This window comes from Gallus gallus, chromosome 2 (assembly GCF_016699485.2).
Source record: "Gallus gallus isolate bGalGal1 chromosome 2, bGalGal1.mat.broiler.GRCg7b, whole genome shotgun sequence".
Taxonomy (NCBI): domain Eukaryota; kingdom Metazoa; phylum Chordata; class Aves; order Galliformes; family Phasianidae; genus Gallus; species Gallus gallus.
This window is the reverse complement of record NC_052533.1, coordinates 106,025,654-106,051,121: the sequence shown is the minus strand read 5'-3', so window position 1 is coordinate 106,051,121 and position 25,468 is coordinate 106,025,654. Positions and strand designations below refer to the sequence as shown.

The 25,468-nt window shown below is 39.1% G+C and overlaps 1 protein-coding gene and 1 long non-coding RNA gene across 6 annotated transcripts in view; one reads left to right on the top strand and one right to left on the bottom strand.

Moving 5' to 3' along the window:
* Positions 1 to 5,543, top strand: part of LOC112531843 — a 16,767-nt gene extending 11,224 nt beyond the window's left edge. For 3 of the 5 annotated variants that reach the window (XR_006937294.1, XR_006937295.1, XR_006937293.1), the window contains one exon: positions 1,150 to 3,280. This is a non-coding gene — a long non-coding RNA (uncharacterized LOC112531843). Of the gene's footprint in view, positions 1 to 1,149; positions 3,281 to 4,506 lie in introns of those variants that run through there. The other 2 variants (XR_006937292.1, XR_005857428.2) reach the window with 2 other exon arrangements.
* MEP1B (meprin A subunit beta) lies at positions 120 to 25,468 on the bottom strand. Its single transcript, XM_419181.7, has 15 exons — positions 25,376 to 25,468; positions 22,217 to 22,235; positions 21,981 to 22,031; positions 21,845 to 21,888; positions 20,743 to 20,821; positions 20,224 to 20,341; positions 16,693 to 16,871; positions 15,066 to 15,284; positions 11,563 to 11,715; positions 10,203 to 10,418; positions 7,297 to 7,764; positions 4,244 to 4,426; positions 3,280 to 3,745; positions 733 to 940; positions 120 to 314 (listed from the first exon to the last, which is right to left on the bottom strand). Exons 1-15 carry the CDS (start codon positions 25,433 to 25,435, stop codon positions 297 to 299), a joined length of 2,481 nt encoding a protein of 826 aa, XP_419181.4. The 5' UTR covers positions 25,436 to 25,468; the 3' UTR covers positions 120 to 296.

Sequence of the window (25,468 nt, the reverse complement as noted above, 5' to 3'; positions counted from 1 at the left end):
GCCGTTTTGCATGTTTTCTTCATGTTCAGGTAGACTTAAGGCACAGGACAGGTGTGTCAAACAACACATTTCTATCTTACTCCATTGCACGGCAATACACAACACTGCCAGAAACTTCATTGATGTTGGCACAGCATTTTATTATAAACCAGATTTTCAGAGGGGATGCATTATTTTCTGGACTTTACAAACCTTTATCATGGCAGCTGACATAAAAGTATCAGAAGGAATGATGACATAGTTTTGGTTTTCCAGTGATGTTCGTTTTATGTCTTTGATGCTTGATTGCATTATCTTCAGAAAGATGTCTTATTCTAAACGAGGGAAAAAAAAAAAGAGAAAGAAACCCACATCTTAAAAGACAAGTGTGCAGAGAAAGGAAATACATGTATCATGTAGAAGCATTAGTTTCAAATAAATCAAAATAACATTTTGGGAGGACATAAAGTAATGGTGACAGTATCTGGCGTTGCAAGGAAGTACTGCACTTCAGCAGGTCATCACACAAAGGATATTAGGACCACATTCAAATTGCTCCCTGGAAGGCTACTCCTTTTCAATTTGCTTACAGAATTTATCCTGGCCCTTGTGAGTCCCTCTAACGTACACCATTCCTGCTATTTCCAAGATTAAGTCATTGATTGACATCCTACAACCTACTTCTTACTGAATTTGACTGCTTACTTTTAATAAATAAGTACATCATCTTTATCAAAAAGGGAAAATACTTACTTCTTCAAGAGTCAGGCTCTCCACTTTTTCTTTTCCTTCTCCTTTGCTGTATTTCTTTTTAAGGCACACCACAGTTGTGATAGTGATAATAAGCATAACAACGAATACTGTTATGGTTGAAGAAACAGCTATTATGGTATTTTCTTGAGTTGTGCCTTTCCTTTCACATTTTTCCCCCATGTACCACCAGTTATTCCCTGATGGACATCTAGAAAGCAAAAGAACATGTGGTATCACTTAAAACAAAAGGTATAAAAAGGATTACTTAAAATGTTTCATTTCTGATGCTCTATTTCTATCTCCCAAACCATAATGAAGTTATCTTAAAATGGTTGTTTATTTTGAAGTTGCCTTGGGTGGCCCACTCTCCTTAGATATCTATACTGCACCATTCTTTGTCTTTCCATTGTTTTACAGATCTTCCCTGCTCCGAAAGAAACAAAGGGAGCCATTGCCAGAAAACCTGAGCTCCAGCCTGATCCTTCTGACTGCTTCAAGTTTGGCCACAGGTGCTTCTACAAACTGGTCCTTTGCTACCAATACACAAGCCCTCAGGGTAACTCAGTTCACTTGCCTGCCTTCTTTTCCTTTATGTTTACAGCACTTCAGTTGATAGAAAACTCACTTTCTGCTCCACAAAACTGACATCTGTCCCAAGGGCCACTATCATGTAATATTTGCTTCCACTATACTAATTGTGCTCATATCCTGGTGCAAATTTGCCTTTTGACATGCTCAGCATTTAAACAAAGCTCTTCTATCTTCACTTAGTCGGTTTAAAAAAGCTTTTATAGGAAGGAGTTGAATAAAATCCATGGGGAGCTGGTCCAGAAGATTCATGCTGCTTTTATCCCATCAAGCCACATTTATCACCCTCCAAGAAACTTCATTCTCCTGATTCCTCTTGTGTTCTTTGCCTTCTTAATTCTCACCATATGGAGCAATTTGAACTTGCAAGATAAATAGAGTGGAGAGCACAGGGCAGACTCTCAAGGCATCATTGATCTGATCACACCTGAACCATTCTAGGACAGACCTAGCTGAAGATGTTCCCATCACATTGCATATTCCATGCTCAGGAATTCTCTATTAGCAGGTGTGGTAAATTCTGAACAGACATTCTCATTTGTTTTCAAATTTTAAGAACTTGTGTGAGCAGTCTCTGCCTTCCCCCCAAAGGAGGCAAGAATATCATTCTAGAAATCTTCTGGTTGTGCACTAAACACAACCTCCAAGCCCTGATTCCTTCACCTTATTCAGCGTTACTACTAGCTCAAACAATTTATTGTGAATGATCTAACTGAAAAAAAACGTCTATGGGCAACACTGCTGAGTTCACATCTGCACCTATCTTTCTATACCCTTGCCATTCCTTATGTTATTGTTTTTATAGTTTCTGTCTAAATCATTTATTCAGAACTCTATGTTTGGCCCTGAAAATGAATCCATTGGCAGTGCACTGCAAGGCTGTATGGGGATTTAATGTGATCAAGCTTAAATAGAGTTATATATCACATCCTCTCTGGTTTTCCAATAGAAAATCAGAGCGGAAACTGACTACTGGTTACACACTTCTCCAGGATAGAAAGTAGGTCACATAAGCACTTGAGCTACAAATAGTCCAGAGATGTCAGAAAATAAATCTTTTCATAATTCCAAAATCAAGCATAACATTCAGCATGATTCTTTTATTTCCATCTTCTTGGAACAGCTTCTTGACATTTTCTCATATTCGTGACCTGTTTCTGATGTTCTGCACAAGCCCCTTTGCAGAATTGTTTTTTAAAAGGTTTCTAAATGGGGAGATAGAACACTCAGTGAGTCATACTGGCTCTCATTGCTCTTGGCCTTTAGACATTTACCTCTCAGCACTCCCCCAGTCTACCTGCCTTGGCACAGCTTCATAGCACGTTGTTACTATCTTCAGCCTCAGAGTTTGTTTGAGAGCTGGAACAATGCTAATCAGCCAGGTGGGCTGCATAAATGAATCCACAGAGGAATAAATTTAAGTTGTTACACATTTTCCTGCAGGGTAAACAGTCACTTTGGTCCTCAGCCTTCATCACTGGTTTCAAAGACAAGCGACTACACTTTGTTAATTCATGATCATAATTTGCACTACACTACACTTCTATATAAGATTTTAAAACAGTTATCCTACATACACTGCCTTGGAACTCTTAACATATTTTCTTCTGATGTCAATGCTATTTTGTCTCAACTACACTTATATTTAACTATTTTGCTATAGAGACATCTGTGAAGATGCACAGCCCATTTCATAACATTGGACGAATATATTACAGAAAATAGGAAGTAGATTTATATATAACTTACAGGTCAGTCAGAGTACTCAAAAATATTCAAGTGCTGTGGATAGGAATTTTTTTGCCCTAACTGGTCTTATGGCACTTGCAGTAAGTGGCTGGAAATATTTGCCTTAATTAGTTATAGTCTCTTCCTTTTGTTAGAAACAAAGACTTATTCTACTAGAAGCTTTCCTCACTCAAACTAAAACTGCATTTGAGAGTGAATGAATACAGTTACCTGCAGACTGCTTTTCTATCTACAATAATGCAGACACCATCATTTTCACAAGGGTTTTCTGTACAGGACTCTGGTGTATCCGTCTCTGGCTCTTCAGTCACGCTCACAAGAGATGTTGGGATGGGTGTTTTGGTAGAAGTAGGTCTCTCTGTGGGCCTGGTGGTAGTGGCGGGTTTGGTGGTGGCAGTGGACTCGGTGGTAGTGGTGGGCCTGGTGGTGGTAGTGGGCGTGGTGGTGACAGAGGGCCTGATGGTGGTAGTGGGCGTGGTAGTGGCAGAGGGCCTGGTGGTGACAGAGGGCCTGATGGTGGTAGTGGGCGTGGTAGTGGCAGAGGGCCTGGTGGTGGCAGAGGGCCTGGTGGTTGTGGTGGTGGCAGTAGAGGTAGGTCTGACAGTACTGACAGCAGGAGTATTTGTAACAACGGTGGGTGAAACGCTTGGCTGAGCTGATACTAGATGTGATACATCTGCATGAGAAAAACACAAGAAACAAGGCTTTTACTTTATCTCTCCTTTTTGATCTTATTCTAATGATAAGATCTAATAGTAAAGATCAGAGAATCTTTGAACTGTTTTACATTCCTCTGCTATAATGGATAGTCTTTTCTTTTACCCTTCAGGAACATCGTGTATTTTGGAAAGGTCCTTGTAAGTTAAAAAAAAAAAATTAAACAGACAATTTTATTCAAAGTACTCTATTCAAAGTAATTTGCACAGGAGTAGCATCATTTTTTACACTTAAATTTTAACCTACGTATGAGATAATGGATTAAAAAAAGGATGTATCTACACACACATCTATTTAAATACACGATTTGACTTTAGATATATGAGTAGTACCTAAATTGCTCATAGTGCAAAGTACATAATGTGCATTTATATCTACAGTACTGGTGATTTACTATGTGGCACTATGTACTTTTCTGTATTATGAAGAATATCAGCTATCATCAATGTTTACATACCTTCCATTGTTAAAAGGATATAAACACCACCTTCTTTAATAAAGTCACGGCTTCTAAGTCTCTGATGAGTTAAGAATGCATTTGTTCCACGTCCTGGACCTCTCATGAACATAGTTCCATTTGGGAAAGAAGCTGCCGATCCCACTTTATCTGGCCTATCCCAAAAATAATTTGATGAGGAACCTGAAAAAAAATGAACTGAATGTGAGTGTGGGACTACTTTATTTTCTCTTTTTACTCATTTTACTCTTTTTTCTCAATAGGGCTCCTTCATTCTCATCTAATCTTTGCTGCAAAGTAGTACTAAACCCTCTCTCAACAACCAAGACAGATTGTGTCCAACCTTGCCTGTTTCTGCTCATGGATATAATGGAAAAGGAAATAAATTACCTGAAACTCAAGGAACAGAAACAGTGCTGAACCTGCCTAATTTTTTTTTTTTTTTTTTGTCCAAGATTCCACACTAATGAGACACACAAGACAAAGAAGATCTGTGTGGATTGGTCCGAGGTACTGAGCATCTGCTGATAGGGATGGAGGACAGAGAGTACCTGAACAGCCCAGTTGGTCACAGGCTGCTGTTATCCCCTCCATCAAACCTGTCCTAAATCTCAGATTTGAGCCTTACTCTACATTGAAATATGTGACTGGGAGAAGAAACTGCTTGCTCCAACACCTTGGCTGGTCAGAGAAAGATTAAGAGTTACAAGGCTTATCTAGGGAATCTGGGGCTACAAGCAATACACAAACAAGGGAGAAGGGGCTGAGCACAAACAGTCTGCAAGTCCACAGCATCAGAGAAGGAAACAAGTTGAGTGCTGTGGTCACAAACGTAGAGAGCACAGGGTAAATGCCAACCATCTATGGAGAAACTGGCATAATCATCCTTCTTATACAGAGGTGGTCTTTCCAGATGATCAATTTTTTTTTCATGTAGAAAATGTCATTAAAAAAATGAATGTATGAAGGCTGCTCTGAAAGTAATTGTTGGTGGTATGGCAGTAGAGGCTGAACCTTCCCACCAGTATTCTATTACATTTTGTTGCCACGTGACAGACGGCAGCAGAGGAGCAGTCTGACAGAATGACGTCTGATGTGGAAGTGCGTATGAAACAAAGGTGTGGAACTGAATTCCTCCATGCAGAAAAAATTGCATCCATTGACATTCATTGATGCTTGATGAATGTTTATGGAGACCAAACAGTGGGTGTGAGCACAGTGAAGTAGTGGTCAGTGCTTTTCAGCAGTGTCAACAGTGACATGTTGACAATTCATGTTCCAGATGGCCATGCATAGCTGTCACACCACAAAATGAAGAGCATCTCCATCAGGTCATCCATGTGAATCAGCAGATTATGACCAGGGAACTGTGTACAGAGCTGAATGTCAGCTTCATTGTGTTGGAAACAATGGTGGCAATGTTGGAATATTGCAAAGGTTGCACCAAGTGAGTCCCACAAATGCTCATAAGGAACAGAAGAACACTATATACAAGTTTGTCAGAACCTATTCAACCAATACAAGGCTTAAGGTGACTATTTCCTGGATTGCATAGTTACCCATGAGGAGATGTGATGTCACCACGATAAGTCAGAATCCATAGTCCATGCAGTGGAAATGACACATGAATTCCCCATTAAAAAAAAAAAAAAAGTTCAAGACACAGCACTCAGCAGGTAAAATGATGTGCACTGCCTTTTGGGATACGAAAGGAGCAATCCTCTGGATTTCCTGGAACCTGGACAAACCATTAGCACTGATGGCTACATTACGACACTAGGCTAAAGGTTCAAACTTCCAGAGTCAGGACAGAGAAAAAGATGTATTTTCTCTTGCAATACAATAATGTCAGGCTCCATTCTTGTTTGAGGATTGTGGAGTACATTGCCAATCTTGGCTGAACTGTCCTACCACAGCAATGCTATAGTTCAGATTTGGTGCCTTCTGACTTCATCTGTTCAGGCTGATGAAAGATGGAGTACATGGGCAACATTTTCCTAGCAACTATGTCACCAGAGCAGCTGCAAAACAGTGGGTCACCTCTACTGGAACAAATTTTTATGAACATGGCATGCAAGCTCTTGTTCATTGCTGGTGCATGGCTAAGGGTGGTGACTATGTTGAAAAATAGTGTTTTGTAGCTGAGAATTTGCTCAATCTAATAGTGTTACTGTGCTCTTTGTGTCTGTTGTAGTTTCCGTGGAAATAAATAGGAGGCATTACTTTTGGAGTAACCTATGTAAATCAAGGTGGTTTTTTTTAATATATCAAGAAATAGACATTTTAGTGCCTTCATTCCTGCATTAATGTTATACTCTGAAAGCCCACAAAACTAATTCAGTAATGGAGGTGGTTTCTTTCAGCAAAATCCTTTGATGCCGAAAGTCATTTTGGCTTAAATTCAATCTTTATCAAATGGTGAATATGGGATTTTACTTTAATATTTCTTACTGAGATTCCTACCATTTCTCAGAGCTACACCTTTACCTAAACTGCCTCCTTTCCCAGATACTGTGGACAATTGCTCCTTATCTTGTCACACCTTGAACAAGTACAGATTATGTAACACAAATCAGTACTTTGTCCATCTGGTGATTTGTGCTGACACCACTGTTCATTTTGCAAGAAGGCAGGCTATGTATTTAATAGCTGCACTTTCAGCTGGTATCAACTGTTTAAGTTAGTATTTTTTTGTTTGTTTGTTTCAAGCTTTCTGGAAGGCTTGCATTCACATTAAAGCAGACATAAATGCATCTTCACAATCCTATGAAAGAAATGCTAGGCATGGATGATCCACCTGTTTCTCATGCATAACATCTTTGAAATCAAAGGTTCCAGTTTAATTTATTTATATATTCAAATCTTTCTTTTCTGAGGATCAATTATACTGCTCCTGCAAGGAAATCATCCATTCTGGAAGATTAAAAAAAAAAAAAAAAAAAAAAAAAAGCTGCACTAATTTATACAATGAGAAAATTTGACTCTTTTTCTTATATTTGTTTTTGTTTGATTATTTTTAAGCATACTGGATGGTATGGCTGGTTTTAACTAACCTGATAATTCCAGAGGGTCTGTTGTTACACTTCTTTGGTTTGACATCCGTTGACGAATATCAGGATGCTGGTCAAGCAGAATCATGGTAACTTGCTGCCATGCACAGGGCCACTGCAACTGATCATCGTTTGCTCCCGAAATCAAGTGCAAGTATATTGCTAAATTAAATGGGTTATCAGTGGTACCATTTACATACAAGCCAACCTGAAAAGCATATCCTGTACTAGAGTAAAACGGTGGACTGTATATTCTTCCTGCTGTCCCTGCAGGACTTGTGTTGAGGAGATCCGTGAAGTTTCTGATGTGCCAGACATGGTGAGGACATTGTGTTTCTGACAAGTTGATGTCATCAATAGAGAGACCTCCATTTGATAAACCAGTTCCTCTCACACCTTGAAACACAACCCGGAATTTACTCGTGACATTCAAGGAAACATGATGGAGCTGCCAGTAATTCACAGATGAACCTGAAAAACATTGGTAGAGATTTCTAAGTAAGCAGTAAAATCAAACACTGTACGCATCCACAGAGTCTATTCCAATGCCATGAAATAAGTTCTCAGCTCCACCAGCACTGAAATGATGGAATATTTCTCTTGTAGACATTGCTTTTTCAGTGTGATAATATTTTTTCAGTTTAATTTTTCAACAGACTTAATACACATAGAATCTGTTTAACTAGAGAGAAAACAGTGTTAATGTTTCTAAGACTGCTTTTGCTTTTATGTTTTAAAGAACACTGCATTAAAGTAGTTGAAAGGTTGTGATAATTAAATGCATAAAGATGGCTGTCACCTGTGGTATTATAAAAAAAAAAAAAAAAAAAAACACGTTGGCACCAAGTATCTATAACTGAATAACAACATATCTCAAAGAGAAGGAAAACAGAAAAAAATGATGCAGAGAATTATGGGACCCAAGCACTGCAAGATTTGTATGGCTTGCTGGAAGTTTGCCTCCAGAGAAGCACTATTCATCCATCAAATGATTGCTACTAAATTCAGATTAAAGCCAGAGATTCGCAAGACTTACTACATGTGACAAAATCCCAGTGCAAGTCTGATGCCACCACTATATATGCCTGACTAGTAAACCTCACTTGACTCCAAGAGCAGTTTGCACAAAAACGAAGACTTCTGCACAAAGGCCTTTTAAGGCAAGCGAAAGTAGGACATTCTTTGTTAATGGTACAGGCAGCAAAACAATTTCTTTAGCTGTCTGGCTTATGTTCCCCTGAATGGAAGGCCAGACTTTCAGCTGTATTTCTGGACTAGGCAGTGCCAATCCCAAGCACAGAATTCATGCTCCGTTTTCCTAACTGTTCTAAACACAATGGATTTCAGACAAGAATCTTAATTTCTTGCTGTTTTTCATTATTGTTGTTATAACTGAGAGGGGAAAAATAAATTCTGGAACAAGAACACCCCACTATCTTCTATTAAATTGACTTCTGCATTAACTGTTGTCTATTTGAACTGCAAACATAATACACAAGACTGGTATTTCTGACTCATGTTCAATGAGCAGATCAGTTACTGTGGTGTAAAATGTTCTGCCCCCACTGCATCCCCTGCTCCAGGCTGAAGGCAGCCATGGCTGCTACAGACCTACAGAAATGGCCTGGGGATTGCTCCTCCAGCTCTCAAGCATGATAGCACTCATGGTGTGAACCCACAAGCAATGCCGATCATGGGTGGAAAGGGCTGTGGTGTCTGTGCTTCCTTCTCTCTGTTGACTCTGTGTTGGTGAGGACAACTTCTCACAAGAGAGAAGTGAGACAGTTTAGGAAAAAATTATCTTTAACCATTCTTGAAAGTTTTATCAGATCCTGTTTGTCAAAGTAGTATACTCACTTGGACACATACAGCAGATCAGAGATTTAAAGGAAATTAATAGATTTAAGAAAAAGGGAATAGGAGGTGGGGCCTAATATATAAGAAAGAATATTCGTGAAGAAGCCCTGAGAAATGAATCTCTGACTAAGCTGAAATCTACATCTTCCTCAGCATCCCTGACATTTATACTGAGGATTCCTGACGGTACACAGGGATGATGAAAGTATCAAAGTGAAGAAATGAGTGGAAAAAAAGAAAAGGATAACAGGCATGAGTAGCAGTTGAGCCTTAAAGAACATAAAGAGGTAAAAGAAGTAGACTTGATATCTATTTTGCAAAATAACTTTCTCAGACTGATTCACTCAATGGACTGAATTAGTTGTAGCTGTAGTGGAGATCAACTAACAGTTAAATATTTGAGAATACAGTTTAATCTTAAGTGACTTCAGCAACTCTAGTTTAAGGAGTTCTTGTCTATCAGTGGACATCTGTTGCTCATTTTGTGGGCTCCCAAAGGCTCCATAGGCTCCCAAAGGCACAAGAATCTAATTTTCTTCAAAGTATGATACAAACTGTGATCTGCTGCCCATACATTTCAGTTCAGCCACTCCAAGCTTGACTTAAAAAATAAGTTGAATTTTGTTCATCTTCCTCTTTTTTTTTTTTTTAATTGAAATTTTGGGTATTCCAGGGCACTTATAATTTCCATTTCTTTATTACTTCTTTCTTATTTATTGTAATTTATTCTAATGACCAACTTCATCCGTTGCTGTTGATACCAGCAGATCTAGAGCACTTAAAATGACTGTTCATGGAATTTTACCTATTTTGGTAAGAGAACTATCTTATAGTGCAGGAGTTTAATTTGTTGTAATTTAGTATATTATAGGAAAATGGCTGACTGAAGATTCATCAAGTATACTATCACCAGCTGAGATTCAATTATTTAGTTAGAGAAGAAGACAAAGAATAAAACTAGGAGATGAGTCACTTTGCTACAGTATTTTCCCTCAGTACATTGAAAAGGATACTGAGTAGAGATTAAACCAAAATGCAGTTTTATTCCATACCTTTTATCTCTTCAATTAGTCTCAAAGTACCATTTGGATGGGCATCAGAATACTCCCTGACCCAGACATAGAGCTGGTCGCTTTCACTTCCACTATTATAGAAATAGAATTGCAAGCATTGAAAGCCTCTTTTGGGATATAGAATTCTGCTCTCCAGGATAGCTGTGCTTCCTCCTGCTACAGCACTGGTGTTGAAATGCATGAAATAGCCAGAATCTGTCAAAAGTAAATGAGAGTCAAGTGGTGGAGTTAAAACAAAGTTTTCCTGATGCACATGTACTCTTAACATCATATTGTAACAATGCTAGAAGATGCAGTCAAGTTAGGGTCACAGTAAGCTAGATCCTGTACAAACCTTCAGACTGAGGGCTGTTACCTGCCTGCATTTTTCAGAGGCAGAATTGCTGTTCTCCTTCGACATTTTTTCCTCCTTTGCTTGTCTCTAGAAATTTATATACAATGGGTGCTCTCTTGAAACTGTTCGTACAGTGCTGGTAATTCACGGTTGACATTCTCTTTGGAGAACTGGTTTAAGCTCCTGAACTCACAAGTTTCTTTGACAGCTTCATAAATAATTAGCTACACTCTCTTCAGCCCAGAGCAGAGGAGTTGAGGGGAGGCCTCCTGGCGGCCTACAGTTCCTCACGAGGGGAGTGGAGAGGCAGCTGTGATTTGCGCTCTCTAATGACAGCAGCAGGGCCTGAGGGAACAGCATGGGGCTGTGTCAGGGGAGCGACAGCTGGGGGTTAGGGAAAGGGTCTGAACCAGAGAGCTGCGGGCATGGAGCAGGCTGCCCAGGGCAGTGGGAATGGCCCCAAGCTGCCACAGTTTAGGGAGTGTTTGGACAACACTCATAGACATAGGGTTTGAATTTGGGTGGTCCTGTGTGGAGCCAGGAGTTGGACTCAGCGATCCTTGTGGGTCCCTTCCAACTCAGGGTACCTTATGGTTCTGTGATTCTCAACAAATTGTTCAGCTGAGCTCAGATAATGTACAAGAGTTCCAAACACAAGCCTTTTCTAAAGTATTACTGTGCAATTATTCAGAAAATCAGCACTATCTCTGACATGCCTGGTATTTCTGATGCGTAGTTTAGAACATTTTGCATAATTCTCTTGTGAGGATGTGTCATTAAGACTAGAGAAGATCAAAAGAGATAATAACATTCAATCTTCTCAAATAAGCAGAAAACAGAATGTGTCACTTGGTTTTCCCAAGCATGCAGTTTTATATTGCTTAGTTCAAAAGTTAACTGTGGTTCGTCAACAAATAAACATAGAACAAGGCCAAGAGCAAAGTCAATTGACTTGCCTTTGCAGAAAATACTTCCTAAAGAGATAAGGAGAATGTTTTCCCATACCTTCGCATTCTCCCATGTTAGTGTGATCAGTACTGGGCCCAGCAGGAACGTGAGACAAATGTTGCCAATCACTGTTATCATCTGAACTTTGAATCATGCCACAAATATTTTCAAGTTCAAAACTGCATGTGTCCATGAAGCTTAGGGAGGAGGCTACAATATTTAAAAAAAAAAAAAAAAAAAAAAAAGTTCTGAATCTCTGTTACATAGCACACGTTTAATACAAAATATTCAAAGTCAAGAGCAGAGACACTAAATGCAAACACAGAATAACCAGCGACATCAAACACTATCAACTTTTATATCTGTAACATTCAGGAACCCAAAGCATTTGGCAATTAACACCGACATTAGTGAGACATCATCAGGGCAAATCTGTGCACTTAACAAGCATAAGGAGTGAGGCGTCCAGCACAAGAAAGATGCAAAATGGCTGGAGTGGGTCCAGAAGAGGCTACAGAGATGATCAGAGGGCTGGAGTACCTCTCCTAAGAAGATATGTAGGGGGAGTTGGGCTTGCTTAGTCTGGAGAAGAAAAGGCTCTGGGAAAACATCATTGCAGCCATCTGGTACTTGAACAGAGCTTACAAGCAGGAGGAAGACCAAATATTTACATGGTCTGGTAGTGACAGGACAAGGGTGAATGGCTTTTAACTAAAAGACAGGAGATCTAGGTTAGATGTTGGAAAGAAATTCTATACTCAGAGGGTGGTGAGGCACTGGCACAGCTGCCCAGAGAAGCTGTAGGTGCCCCATCCCTGGAGGTGCTCAAGGCCAGGTTGGATGGGGCTCTGGGCAGCTGAGCTGCTGGGTGGTAGCCCTGCCCATGGCAAGGGGGAATTAGAACCAAATGATCTTTATGGTCCCTTCCAACACAAGCCATTCTATGGTTCTATTATATTTTATTTATAAAAGGAACCCTGACCTACCAAACTTCACACAGCCAAAAGGTCTGAGGATTTCCACTCATTCCTCTGCTTTCTTCAGGCTTAGTTCACATATAGCTCAAATATAGTCAGAGCTTTTGAAAAAGTTTCACCCGACCATCTACTGGAGCACTAACTTTGAAATACAGCATAGCAGTACAGTACCTTGAAATACAGCTATTTGACTGCAGTATTTGCTCACTCTGCTTGATTTTCAAAACGCTGGATTGAAAACACATTTGGCAAAGATACATTAGAAACCAGTGGGTATCTCACCTCATACAAACTCTGAAGATCTGGTTTTCATATTAACAAGTCAGAAGTTAGCAAAAGAAGTAATAAATCCAGGTTTACGCCTATTCTTAGATTTGTTTCCTGTTGTACTACATCTGAGCTCTCTGCAGCACTAGCCATGATTTGAAAACAACTGTTAATAAAATGCTCTGTGATTATTGCTTCTCAACCTATGTATAAAATATTGTGACAGTTTTAAAGGTTTCATTGCACCAATAAAAAGAACCTTGTGTATCACAAAAGTCAACCTCAGTAGCATGCTAAATGTTTCACTGAGCCTAGCTCAGGGAAGTGTTGTATAATTGATACCTTTTAAGAGATGGTATTTGTATGATGTTGTGAGAAAACAAGAAAAGATTTTCACAGTAGTTGTTGTATTGACAGTTAGAGAAAAAGTAAAAAGAAATAAAAGATAGGCTGTTAGCAAAAAAATAAGGAAAAAAAGGGCACGATGAAAGAACTCTTTGAAATCAAAGAATAAAACAAGATATGAAATCAGTTTGCCCAAACAGGAAAGCTGTTAAAAAGTGCTGGCATGCAGAGCCGAAGGACAAGAAGAGAGAAAAGCAAGACCCAATAGTATACAATCTATTTCTTAGATTAAATACTGAGACAGGAGTAGGGGAGTTCTGAACTCCGTTTGCACCAAATGCCAGTTACTTTGCCACTGCTTAGTGAAAGACAAGTGGATGGCAGTATGTGGAGCATGACTGCTGAATCCTAACTTTCAGTGGATGAGGAAACTCATGGTCAGTCATATTAGGAAATATGCCAGAAAGGGACAATATACTGCAACCTACATTTTATTAGATGGCCTAGAAGACAGCGCTGAAGAAGAAACCGGAGCAGAACTAAAGCAGTGGTCAGAAATTCTTATGCTGTAAGTAGCTTGTTTTGGTTTGGGATTTTTTTTGAAGTTTCCAATTTTAATCATCATTCCCAAACCCCACAGATTTTCAGCAGGAATTCGGGTTAAAGGCTTTCTTAAGTTCTGCTCAGCAATAAAAGCAGTCTTTTGATACATCTGTGAGGACATCTGCAACCCAAAGCATGTTTGACATTCTTGGTCCTTCCTCTAACCTGAAAGGGTCATTCAGCAGCTGAGGGTTGGGACCTGTGAAGCACCTGTTCTCCCTGGCACAGGAGCCACTTGGGCAAACAGTGAATCATCTGAAGACCACTTATGGCTCTGCAAATACCATACACTCCCTACTACACCAAGAGACAGAGCAGGGAGTAGGGGAAATTCTGATTGCCCTGAAAATGGTGGGAGTTTTGTTACTTCAGCATGAATGGGGCTTATTTTGCTGAGCAAACATGACTCTTGGGTAAGAATAAAGTTATAAAGTCAAGAAGTATTTATATACTGCATGAGAACGATGGAAAGCGTATAAGATAATGGAGAGTAAGAAGGACCCTGTCTGCTGTTAAAGACATCCTTAACTTTAAGCACTTACATAAGAGCTAACTGACTGTGTGTCAAATGCTATAAGCTAGGGCTGCATGTGTGTTCATTTTAGACCCACGTGAAGATAAGTACCTTTATCAGAATCATATACTCATAAAAAGACACCGTTTCAATAAACGGGCTTGATTACTATTTAAAGTATACTTATAATGAGGTTTAAAATGTGATGTAAGATCTTACACTCTACTTGGTATACTGAGGCAGTGAAGTAAAAGTATCACCTGAGTTCCAGGACACGTGATAGTCACAATTACATAATTATATTCCCCAGCCCCCTGTTTTCACTCAACTTTCTAGAATGAATTCCACATGAGCAAAGCAACCATTTTGATCACTTCGCTAATAGGCTGGGTTTGAAATGGAAACCAAAAATTTTAAAGGCTCACACTTTCTTCATAACAGCATCCATCACCTGTATGCACAAACAAGCTCTGTCTGACAGACTATGTGGGCAGGTATGAGAGCCACAGCAAAGACACTCATTTCTGCAGAGCAGCAGCTGTGGAATAATGCGAGGGGGAGAAACAAAAAGCGTTGTGCAGAAGCACACATTTTAAACAGCCACCCAAGGGATGAACAAAAATCATCTACTGAGCAAAGCTGATTTTTAACTAAAGGTCAAATAAAATTGCACAGAAAGCTCTACTACACAGCAGTGTTTCTGCAGGAGGGCTATGTTGTTTCTAGCTGTACCATTATTTCTGGTGTTTTTAACACAATTCATTTCTTCAAATATATTCAGATATATTTTTTTTTACTTGAGGCTGGATGGTAAGATAAGAAGCAAAGAATTTAAAAGAAAATAAGAAACTTACAGCAATTGTACAGCCGATACAGTTTCTGGAGATCATAATCACTGAAATCCATCCGCTGCCCTATTACATCCATGAAGTACGGTATGTTTGTTACGATGGTTGGTTCAGTTCCATTCCTGAAAGCAGTTTTGCTGTAGTGCATCACGGATGTATAGTCATAGGGAACATTCAGAGAGTCTGATGTTTTATCATCATATTTATTGAAATTATGTTCTCTACCTGAGAAGGAAAAATAAAAGATTGTTTATTGACAAGGACAATCAATTTTTGAGATACAGGCTTAAAGTAAAAGAGAATCCTTTAGAACCTTAAGTACTTTTTGGTAATCATTTTTATGGAGTTATTCTATAAAGGTATTTTATTCCTAGCCTAAATTTATTTAGCTTCCTCTTTCAGCCACTGGAATGTAACATGATGACTTCTGCTGCATGAAGTCCTTCTTCCTTTCTCCTATTAGAAATATTTTCACCATGAATCTACTCATAAGCTGTGATGGGCTCGTGATTCCCCAAAGTGGCCATAACATTTCAGTGCTCAAGTTATGCACCTGCAGGAATGTCTCTTTATTTCTAATCTGTATTCTCCGATTTTTAATTGCTGGTCATTACTAAGAAGTTTAAATTGGCATTAGGTAAACATTCAAAATTTAATTCTATATTTTCTGAAGAATCAGTGAAAGGCATTATTAACTCTAAAGAAAGGCAATGTTATAAATGTTTTAAGTGACGATTAGCCAAAATACAGGAACCATACTCTGGTCAGTGTAAAAAAGCTGCAGCAGTTTCAAGTGGCTAACGATAGCATAACTTGTTATTAAGAAGTCAGCAAAGTATAATAGAAATCAAATAACAGACTCTAAGTCATTTTCTGCAGTATATATTTGTGTGTGTACCTGGCTATTGATCAGAACTAAATATGAATGCATAAGATTTAATTACTGTCTGGTGCTCAGTGTGTACCTGCACCAGGCCAGTACCACGTCTGGGTACACAGCCTTATTTTCAAACTGTGTAGGGACCATGGAGGATTACAGTATGCTGAAGAAGCAGACATCGATCCCAACCCTGAGGATCCCTATGCCACAGTCAGGCTTGTGACAAATATGCCAGTGCTTGCACTTGAAAGCCATGTTGCCACAATAATGGCTTTTGTGATGGGGACACCAAAAGAGGTCCCTCTGGCCTGTGAGCCCTCTCTCAGGAGAAAGATCAATCCCTTCCCTTCAGATTTTCTGTTGGCTTTGGCTGTACTGGGTTCTGTAGGGTGGGATTATTTTTAATTACTTTCTCAGGCTTCCATAGTAATTAGTGACTTTAGTGTATTCATTAAAACAAACCAAATTACTCTCTTCTGTTGCTGGGCTGTACAGTACTTAGCACAACAGGAGTGAGATCTCCAGTTAGGCCTCCAGGAACTGATGTGACACAAGTAATAATGACAACAACAACAAATAAAGCTATCCATCCAAAACAGATGTCACTTGATGTTTTATTTATTGTTATGGTGAACTTGAATTTAATTCAAGGTGAGGGAATCTCTGAGCCATGGGAGGATGTCTGAAAGAGATGTTCCCTACCCAAAACACATCATACCAGAGCTTGAGTGAGAAAACAGGAGAGTGACTGACCCGTCTGAATCCTGTCCCAGATGATGGACACGTAGTCATCTCGATCGGACCGTGACTGCTCGTGCCAGAAGCCCAGTGCATGAAGGAACTCGTGCTCAACTGTTGCAATCCTGTCACAGTTGGCTCCAATCGAGAGCTGTTGCAAGCCCTGCTGCCGGTTTCCCACTGAGGACCAGCAACTAGTATGGAAATAAGATTGGAAGACAAATCTGTGAAGTACATGCCATGTCATGAGGAATCCAGAGTGAGTCTGTTCAACAGGCCTTTCTTTGAGCGCTAGAGATACATTTTGCTATGAGTTTTTTTTCATTGATCTGTTCATTATTGGATCCTTTCCTCCCATATGAATCTCTGCTTTGATGAGTAAGCCCTTCTCCCACTCCAGATGGATTGTTTTTAATGCATTTTCCCTAGCATAAAAAAAAGTTGAACTATTTATGACTGAAAAAAAATGCAAAGATTATGGGCACATGATTTAAGACTTAAGATTTACTGCAAACTTACAAGTTGCTGCTCCTTGCTAGATCACCATAACTATCTGTGGGCATACTTTGGACATGCCTTAGTGCCAGACAAACCATGGCCTTGCCGCGTCTCACCTCAACCATCACAACCACCTCCCCATACTGTTTTGGTCTTTCGCTTTGGTGACAGGTTGTGACTGCTAGGTCAGGTCCACCCCTGGGGACTGTACTCTGAAAGTCTGGTACGTCTGAGAGGGCTTTTCTTTATCTCTTTTCTTTCCAACTATTTGTGAGAGGTAGTTCTAGAGCAGTTGCTGCTGACATACACTCACAAGGCAGTGCCAAAGTGCAGCTATACTGGAAGTTTTTATTAAAGAATGAAAAAATTCTGTGAGCTATCTGCACAAACCAATAAAATGGCACCCCATGTCCACAAACTAGCAAGCACATTTAAATTGATGTTTTGCACAGCAAATAAATCAACACTTACCCAATGAAGTCCATAAAATTAATCAGGCACAAAATACTCCATAGGATTTGCAGTTCTATCACCCCAGAAATGTAAAAAGCAAGCATACCAGGCACGGTAGGACCCTGCAACTTATTAGTGAAACATATTCCACAGGATTTCTCTTTCTAAGAAGCAGTACAAGCCTTAGCTATTGATTACTCATTAAAATCACAGCATGGGGCCTGGGAGGGAGCACATACAGCTTTCATAATTTCACTGGCTTCCCTTGAGCAAGGCCTCATATTGATTATGCTGCTTTTTCTGGTTGTACAAAAGTCTAAGAAGTCCATTAAAGTTCTGGGTATACTTCATACTACAGCAGATGCCTCTGGCTTCATGGCTGCTGTGTAGAGCACAGCAGGCTACAAGCACATCCTGGACACTTGGTAAAATCAACATTCAAACACCAGTGAATGCGGCTTCCCCTTGCCTTCATTCTGCCAATTGCCTATGACACCATCATTCTGCACTCACAGAGGGAGTAAATGGTTGAGAATAAAGCCATGTGAGTGGGACAAAGGACACCTGGAGCCCCCCATGTTAATGATGTTGTTCTTTAGGGAAGGGGGAAAATGGAAAAAAATCCCAGCTTCTTCACATGTGTTAGAGCCTTTCTCCATCAGTTCAGTGCTTTCTGCTCTGCTTGTTGCTCCATCAGAGGTTAGAGGAGTGGGGAAGTATTTGTTCACACTAATCTCATCAACCTGCTTTTTGGAAGGCAGACCATAAGGAGACACATGCCATCAGTAGCAATGCTGTTCTCAAAGAGCCAGCAGTTTTTCCAGGTTTGTTTTTATATTCACGTTCTGCTAGCAAATTACTGTCTATATTGCCACAGATCACCCTTTGCCTTATGCCACAGTGCCAAAGAGCTGAAGTGACCTCCTAGGAATGCTCCATGAAAACTTGGTTTTCCATATGGAAATACATGATACAGGGTTGGTCCTCTCTGGTCTGCCAACCATTTGACTCTACCACGCCATGCTAGTTTTCTCATGAGCCCTGTCCCTCATGAGAAGAGTAGCATTGGCACTTTCCAGACTGCTAGATGAGCTTCGCAAGTATGTGCCACTTCTGATGGTCTTGCATTTCTGTCAGTCACAAACATTTCTCGGGTATTCTGCTTATTGTAGAGACTGGAGGAAAGAAAAGGTCTTTAAACAGATTTTCAGTCTAACCTCTGCTAGCTAGCTCACTGAAACCAGACAGCCATTTTCAGGAGTCTGCAGTTTATTTCCAGGCTTTTAAAGAGTATGATGACCATTGACAATATTAGTGCTGTGTCAACTGAGATAAAAAAAAGCATTTCAGAGGAAGCACTGCACTAGGCAGTAAAGGCAAGATATGTTGTCCAACTAGACTGACTTGTCTTCTCATTCACCACGTCTCATCTATTTCTAATAGAAAATAAATAATAAGCTAATAAATTAACCACTGAGCAGAAGCTTCTTAATTGCCATAGGCTAAACACAGTGGTTCTTTTTTTCAGGTACAATTATTTGTAACTTCAATGTATAACTTCATGTCACGAAGAAATCCAAAGTCTGGTTACATGAGTTTTCCATTTGGTTCACAGACACTGGGAAAATGCATTACTTTCTACGTCGCCACTTATACATCTTTTAGAGTTGAGTTTCAATGTCAGGTGCACAGCAGAAAGAGTAGAAAATAGTCAGAGAATGAAGAACTTTTGAAACAATTATCTGATATAAATATCTCAGAACCAGCTAAAGGGAACAGGAAACCTTTCTATTAGCAGAAAATCTTTTCCCAGTTATGAATGCATTTTCTCGTATCAGGAAATGATTTTCTGAAAGTAAATTTTCTCACCATGCTATCAAGGTTTCTCTGATCTCCTTTTCTAACAGGAGAGAAATGGGCTAGCGCAGTGCGTAGAACAAATTTGCTCTGTTACACTGTTTTGATAAAGACTGTCTTAGAAAAGGAAGCAGCTGGTGCAATTTTGATTTTTTTCCTAGAACATTATTTTGCAAAAACTAAGGTGAAATAGCATAGCCACTGATCAAAACAGATAAACTGAAACCACAGTGTAATGTCACAGTGCTAGGCAGCATTTAAAAATAATCTGAATGCTTATGTGACATTGTTCAAATGCAGTTCGATTTGTTACAGTGAAGTAAAGGCATTGCCCCACAATTAAACTTACTACATTCCCAATGGGATTTTTTTTTTCTAAAACCTAAGGCATGCTTTCTATGACCACATGAAAGTGACATCCCATACAGCCAAAGATCAGGCAAGAAATTAATGTGGTTGTTTCAGACCTCTTCACCTCTTCAGAGACTTGATTATTCATTATATTTAGAAACAAGTATCGGTGAGAAATTGTTTATTACTACGATGTAATACTTGCTTAGGAAGATACTACATTTTCTAGTTAAAAAAAATACAGAAAATGGACCCAAAGAAAACAAGAGAATTACAATCAGATGGATGAGTTTTAGTAGAGAGAATGCTGGATATGAATACAGTCTGTAGCCAAAAAAAAGAGAAGAAAAAAAAAAGATGAGAATTATTTTATAATTTTCCTCTTACCCACTTCCTTTGAACACAGATATATAATTCTCCTCTCCTTCCCAAGGTTTGAAGTCAATACAGGTTTTGAGTCGATACTGTTCAAAAGCCTTGAGGATGACTCCCTTCGCATTAACATCTGCAACATAAGCAATGTTTTTGTCAGTGTTGATCCAATAGGTTTGTACCGTTATCTCTACGGAGCGAGTCCAAAGGGTCCGTACCTTAAGGGTGGGTCTTGCTCCAGCAATCTAATCAAAATAAATAAACTTTTTGCTGGATTAAGATCTGTATAGGGGCCTAGAAACCACCAAATTATGCTTCTGTAACATTTTATCTTCCCCTTGTTCTGTTTCTGTGTAATTTTTCTTTAGAATATATGTATAAAACAGGAGATTATGAGATGTTGGGGGAAATGGCCTGCTCTAGACTAACAGCATGGCAGTAGGAAGAGGAAAGGATGCCATGGATCTTTACTGCCCTGTAATCAACATTTCAATCAAAGTGACATATAGACATTGTCAAGGACAAATACTGTACCCAGGCTATCATCAAGGACATAGGGGACGACATGGGGCCAGCGATATTCGTCACCAATGATGGAGTTTCGTTCTTGCATCTGAGAAAGAAAGTAAGTATGCAGTTTTCTGTAAAAACTGATCTAGGTTCAAGGGCTGAGATACTGCTAACGTTACGTTTCTTATGAGTTCATATAAGAAGGATAAGAAATCAAAGAGTTCAAAAACTTTGGAGGATCACTGAAAGGCCTATGGCTTGGGTTTGAAATGAAACACATTTCTACCCATGTCTCCTATTTCTGCAGCAGTTTCTCCATACAGATCATTTGTGATTTTGATGCATATTTGAGGAGAGCTTCAGCTCCTGTGGGAAGCATTGAGTTCCAAAGTCCTGAGATGTGCGCAGACATCAATAATTCTGCATTTTTTCATAATGCAAAGGTTTGCTCCTATACCATTTACAAATGCTTTCCTTGCTTCCATTGATATGCCCGGGCATAAGCAGTTCACCAAAAAGGAAAAGAAAAACACTACTGACTTTCAGGGGCACAAGACAATTTTTTAGGCTTCTACTACGTATCTTTGAGATGTAACTGGCTATGCAAATATTTTTTATTCTTATTGATTGAACAGGGATAGGGGACAGATGTTTTTAAATGTGGTATTACTCACAGGCCTAGTTTTCCATTGGTTTTGGTTTATCTATTTACACAGTGAAAGTTTTGCAGCACTGGTCTATAAAGTTAATTGGCTCATAATTTACACGCATATTCTGCAGATAAATTAAGAATGTTTTATATAGCCCTGTCTGGATGTGATCTGTGCTGCTGAATATCCTAAAAGTACAAATATAAAAACCACAGCAAAGAAGACAAGATGTTAATGATATTGATCTACTGGCTAAACTGACCTAATTCTGGATAATGTTTCTGTAAATGCACCCGAGTCCTTCATTGCCTACGGCATTTTGTAGAAATGTATCTCCATTTTCAGTTCATTGTAACATAAACAGCATTTATTGTTAGTGTGAGCAGGATGCATCAACCATATTTCACGCCACTAATACTTTACATTGTATGAGTCAACGACACAGTTCTGATTTTATATTTTATATTCGAACTCACCCCATCAAGTTTGATGTCTCCCTCAAAAAGGTCCAGTCCTAGAGCTAAAGAGAAGAGAAGATTAACATGCAGTTATTATATTGATCTACAGCTACCAACAGGAAAAAGAAAAGAGAAACTGAATTTAAAAAAAAACCTGCATTGATGTCAAAGATGTCTTGATCTATTCCTCCATCTACATCTACTTCTGAAAAATAAAAAGACAAGTGAGGTAGGACATGAGCTCTTGCTGTTATCTTTATGATGTGTGAAAATTAATGCAATAACAATAACAGTAATTATAAATCTGTGTCTGTCCTAGCAATGTTTATGAGCAGCTGCTTTTGTTGACTGCCTCCCATGCATACAAATTGATCTGTAAACAGAACTCACCAGTAGTTTCCAGAGCAGGCTGGGGAGAAGAAAGGAAAAGATATATTATTAGAAAGGCACACAATGAAATGCAGTTAGCATTATTCTCTCTACAGTACTAGAGATGCTTCTATGCTCAAATAACAGTATTTATCACATTGCTTGTATTGGACTGATTGGACCCACTCTCTTCTCATTTGACTGGAAATGCTCATTTGCTTGTTTCAGCTTTTTGCTCACTCCATGCGAGGCTGCCCAACATGCAAGTCAATCGGTACTGCTCCTGTAAAGTTTTCACAACCTATTACTCCTATGAAAACAAATATTGTTACTAGTAAAGTATTGTACAGAACCCACAGAAGGTATGCCTAACTTTCAATTGTAAAGCAGTATTTGGGGAACAAATCCCCTGTAAATCCATAGTGTCAATAGTCTTGTCTTACGTTCTGAAATTTTATTGCCTTTGTGTCCTAGCATTACCTTCCTTTATCACAGGATATCCACAGAACAGTCTCCAGTTCACATATTCAAAATTTGAAACGAAAATAGAGCTTGTAAAATAAGCTGAAATTACTCAGTGTGTAATACGTCTTGAAGAATGTGTTTGCTTTTAAACTTCTACACTTACACCAATTTATTGTTAATGTGAAAGAAAAAAAAACAACAGAGAATTAAAGCTTGCAATATTAAAAAGTTAAAATCACATTTTCTCTTCTATTAAAGAATGCTAATGGAGCAGTGAGGCGCTGGCACAGCTGCCCAGAGAAGCTGTGGTGCCCCATCCCTGGAGGTGCTCAAGGCCAGGTTGGATGGAGACCTGGGCAGCTGAGCTGCCGGAGGGCAGCCCTGCACATGGCAGGGGGTTGGAGCTGGATAAGTGTTAAGGTCCCTTCCAACACAATTCATTCTATGACTCTATAACTCTACGATTCTATGCTGAACAGCCTTAAAGCCATTAATGGAGGACAAACATTTTTATTGTTTCTGTCATTATAAACTTCTATGTTCTCATATCTACTAATCAGAAAACATAACTATGCTAAAGGTAAAAATTGGCTAGCTCATGAAAAAAGCTCCTTTATCTGCAGTCAGAGCTCATAAACAGAAATCGTTGTAGCTAAGACCAGCGGTATCTAATGTGTATGAAACAAAGTATGAATCCATTACTGAAGAAAAGCAATCAATTGAAATCCAGGCTGGTCCTGGATCTGAAAATTGTCACTGAATGTTTTACATGGAGGGAATTCTTTTCATCATTCTTTCTTACTCATTCTGGAACAAAATTAGGCCTTTAGTCATGTGAATCTCAACAGTAAATTACTCATTTTCCAAAGAAGTATCTGTTTATTACTTGTTCAAGTAGCAACAGTTTCAGTCTTGGGACCAGCCTGACAGCTAAGACCCATCTGATGAATTTCTAGCCTCTGAAAATTTTGCGAACAAATAAGAGATTCACATTTCACAGACACATACAGGGGAAGTACACATATGAGGTGTTCCAATGAGGAAACTGATTTAATCTAACCAAAGCTACTTATAAATCTACACCAAACTGGTTTTTGTTGTTGGTTTTTTTTTTTTTCTGGAACATTTACAATATTAGTGCCTAACTTTGGTAGACAACATGACTCGTGAATTAAATTACACTTGAGGTTGGTCAAACCGTGTCTTGCCAGTATATCTAACCGGCTTATAATTCAAGTGCATCTCAATTAGGCAGGAAAAGCATCTCACCTATTCTAGTTGTAAAAATCAGGTATTGATGGTAATCAGTGGAGAAATAAATGAGTTACTACATACAAAATTCATCTGTCTCCAGGATAGGTGTGGAACCATCATGATGTCCTGGCATCTCTAAAAGATGATGGACCTCACTGAGCTTCCATTCAAGGATGTAATGAATCACCCAGTGAAAACTTTCCAGTCTTACCACAGACGTAGGCTGGAATGTGGTCAGCCAGTTTGGATGAGAACCCCTAACTTACTGGTGTTTCCTTCAGACTGCATAACTCTTAGTAGTAGCATCCAGGAATATGAAAGAAGCACTTCCTGGCCACAACAAACATGGAAATCAAGTAAGTAGCCCTGGTGTTCTGAAGACAACCCCTCTCACACAGGAGCTAGTTATTGGGAGTCAGCATGAGGTGAGATAACTTTTAGATGTTGGTAGCAGTCTGCACCACTCGTTACATGCTTTACAAAAGCCTGTAGAGGAATCTCAACAAAGCTGAGGACTGAGTCTCCAAAAGTTTCAGAACAGGGGAAGAGGGAATTGTGATGGACAGAGGAAATAGGGGTGAAGTGCAGGACTTGTGGGATACAGGAAAGTTGGAGGCTTGGGGCTGAGCTCCTAACTTACAGAGGTATATGAGCTGTATGAGCTGTGTATGAGAGGGACAGACTATGACTGCCACAGTAAGATTTTGCACCTGGATTCACAGAATCAGACAGCTAAGTTGCATTAAATAAAATAATAAGATTGTTTCACTTAAAGTAATACCTTACTCTGCAAATTACCCCAATGCTATTATGAACTTACAACAGAAGTGAGCATAAACAACTCGCTAGTTTTTGTCCTCCAAATCAATTATATTGTGTATCACCCAAATGTCTGGCCTCAACAATGAATTATCACAAGAGCAGCTAAATATTACATTTCTGTAGAAAAGACACAAAGTACAAAATCTCAAAGCTGTCATCGTTACTTTTTGTCAATAAATAGTTCAGCTGGACTGGATAAACAGAAAACAACCATTAAAAAGTATGTCCAGTGGCTAAAAAGATATCAATTTCAGTGTAAAATACATCACGTTATAGCAAATAAAAAGATAAATTCCATTCAGATATGGAATAGCAAAATACTTTTTAATATTTATCTTGGTTCTAACTCTGCATTTACAACTCTGGTGATATTGCTTTGAATACTAGTGGAAATTCTGCTTAGACAGGGAACATAAGGTATGCTCTTCCGACGCACAGCCAAGCCTATTAAGCACAGCAGCTCAAGGGAAACAGAAATCTTTGTTTCTTCTCCACACAGAAGAAACAGAATTCTAATTTTGGAACAACCAGAACAACATATTTGGAACAACATATACTTGAGTCTTTTCCTCCCAAACTCATATCAAGCTGTATTGCTTATTTGAGCATGCAAAGAAAATGCACTATTTGCTTTCTCACCTGATTCCAGACCACTTGAAGAAGACAGCTTAGGAGCACAAGTACAGAAAGCCAGTCCATGTTGTTATCCAGTCAGCAAACAGCTGAACTGAT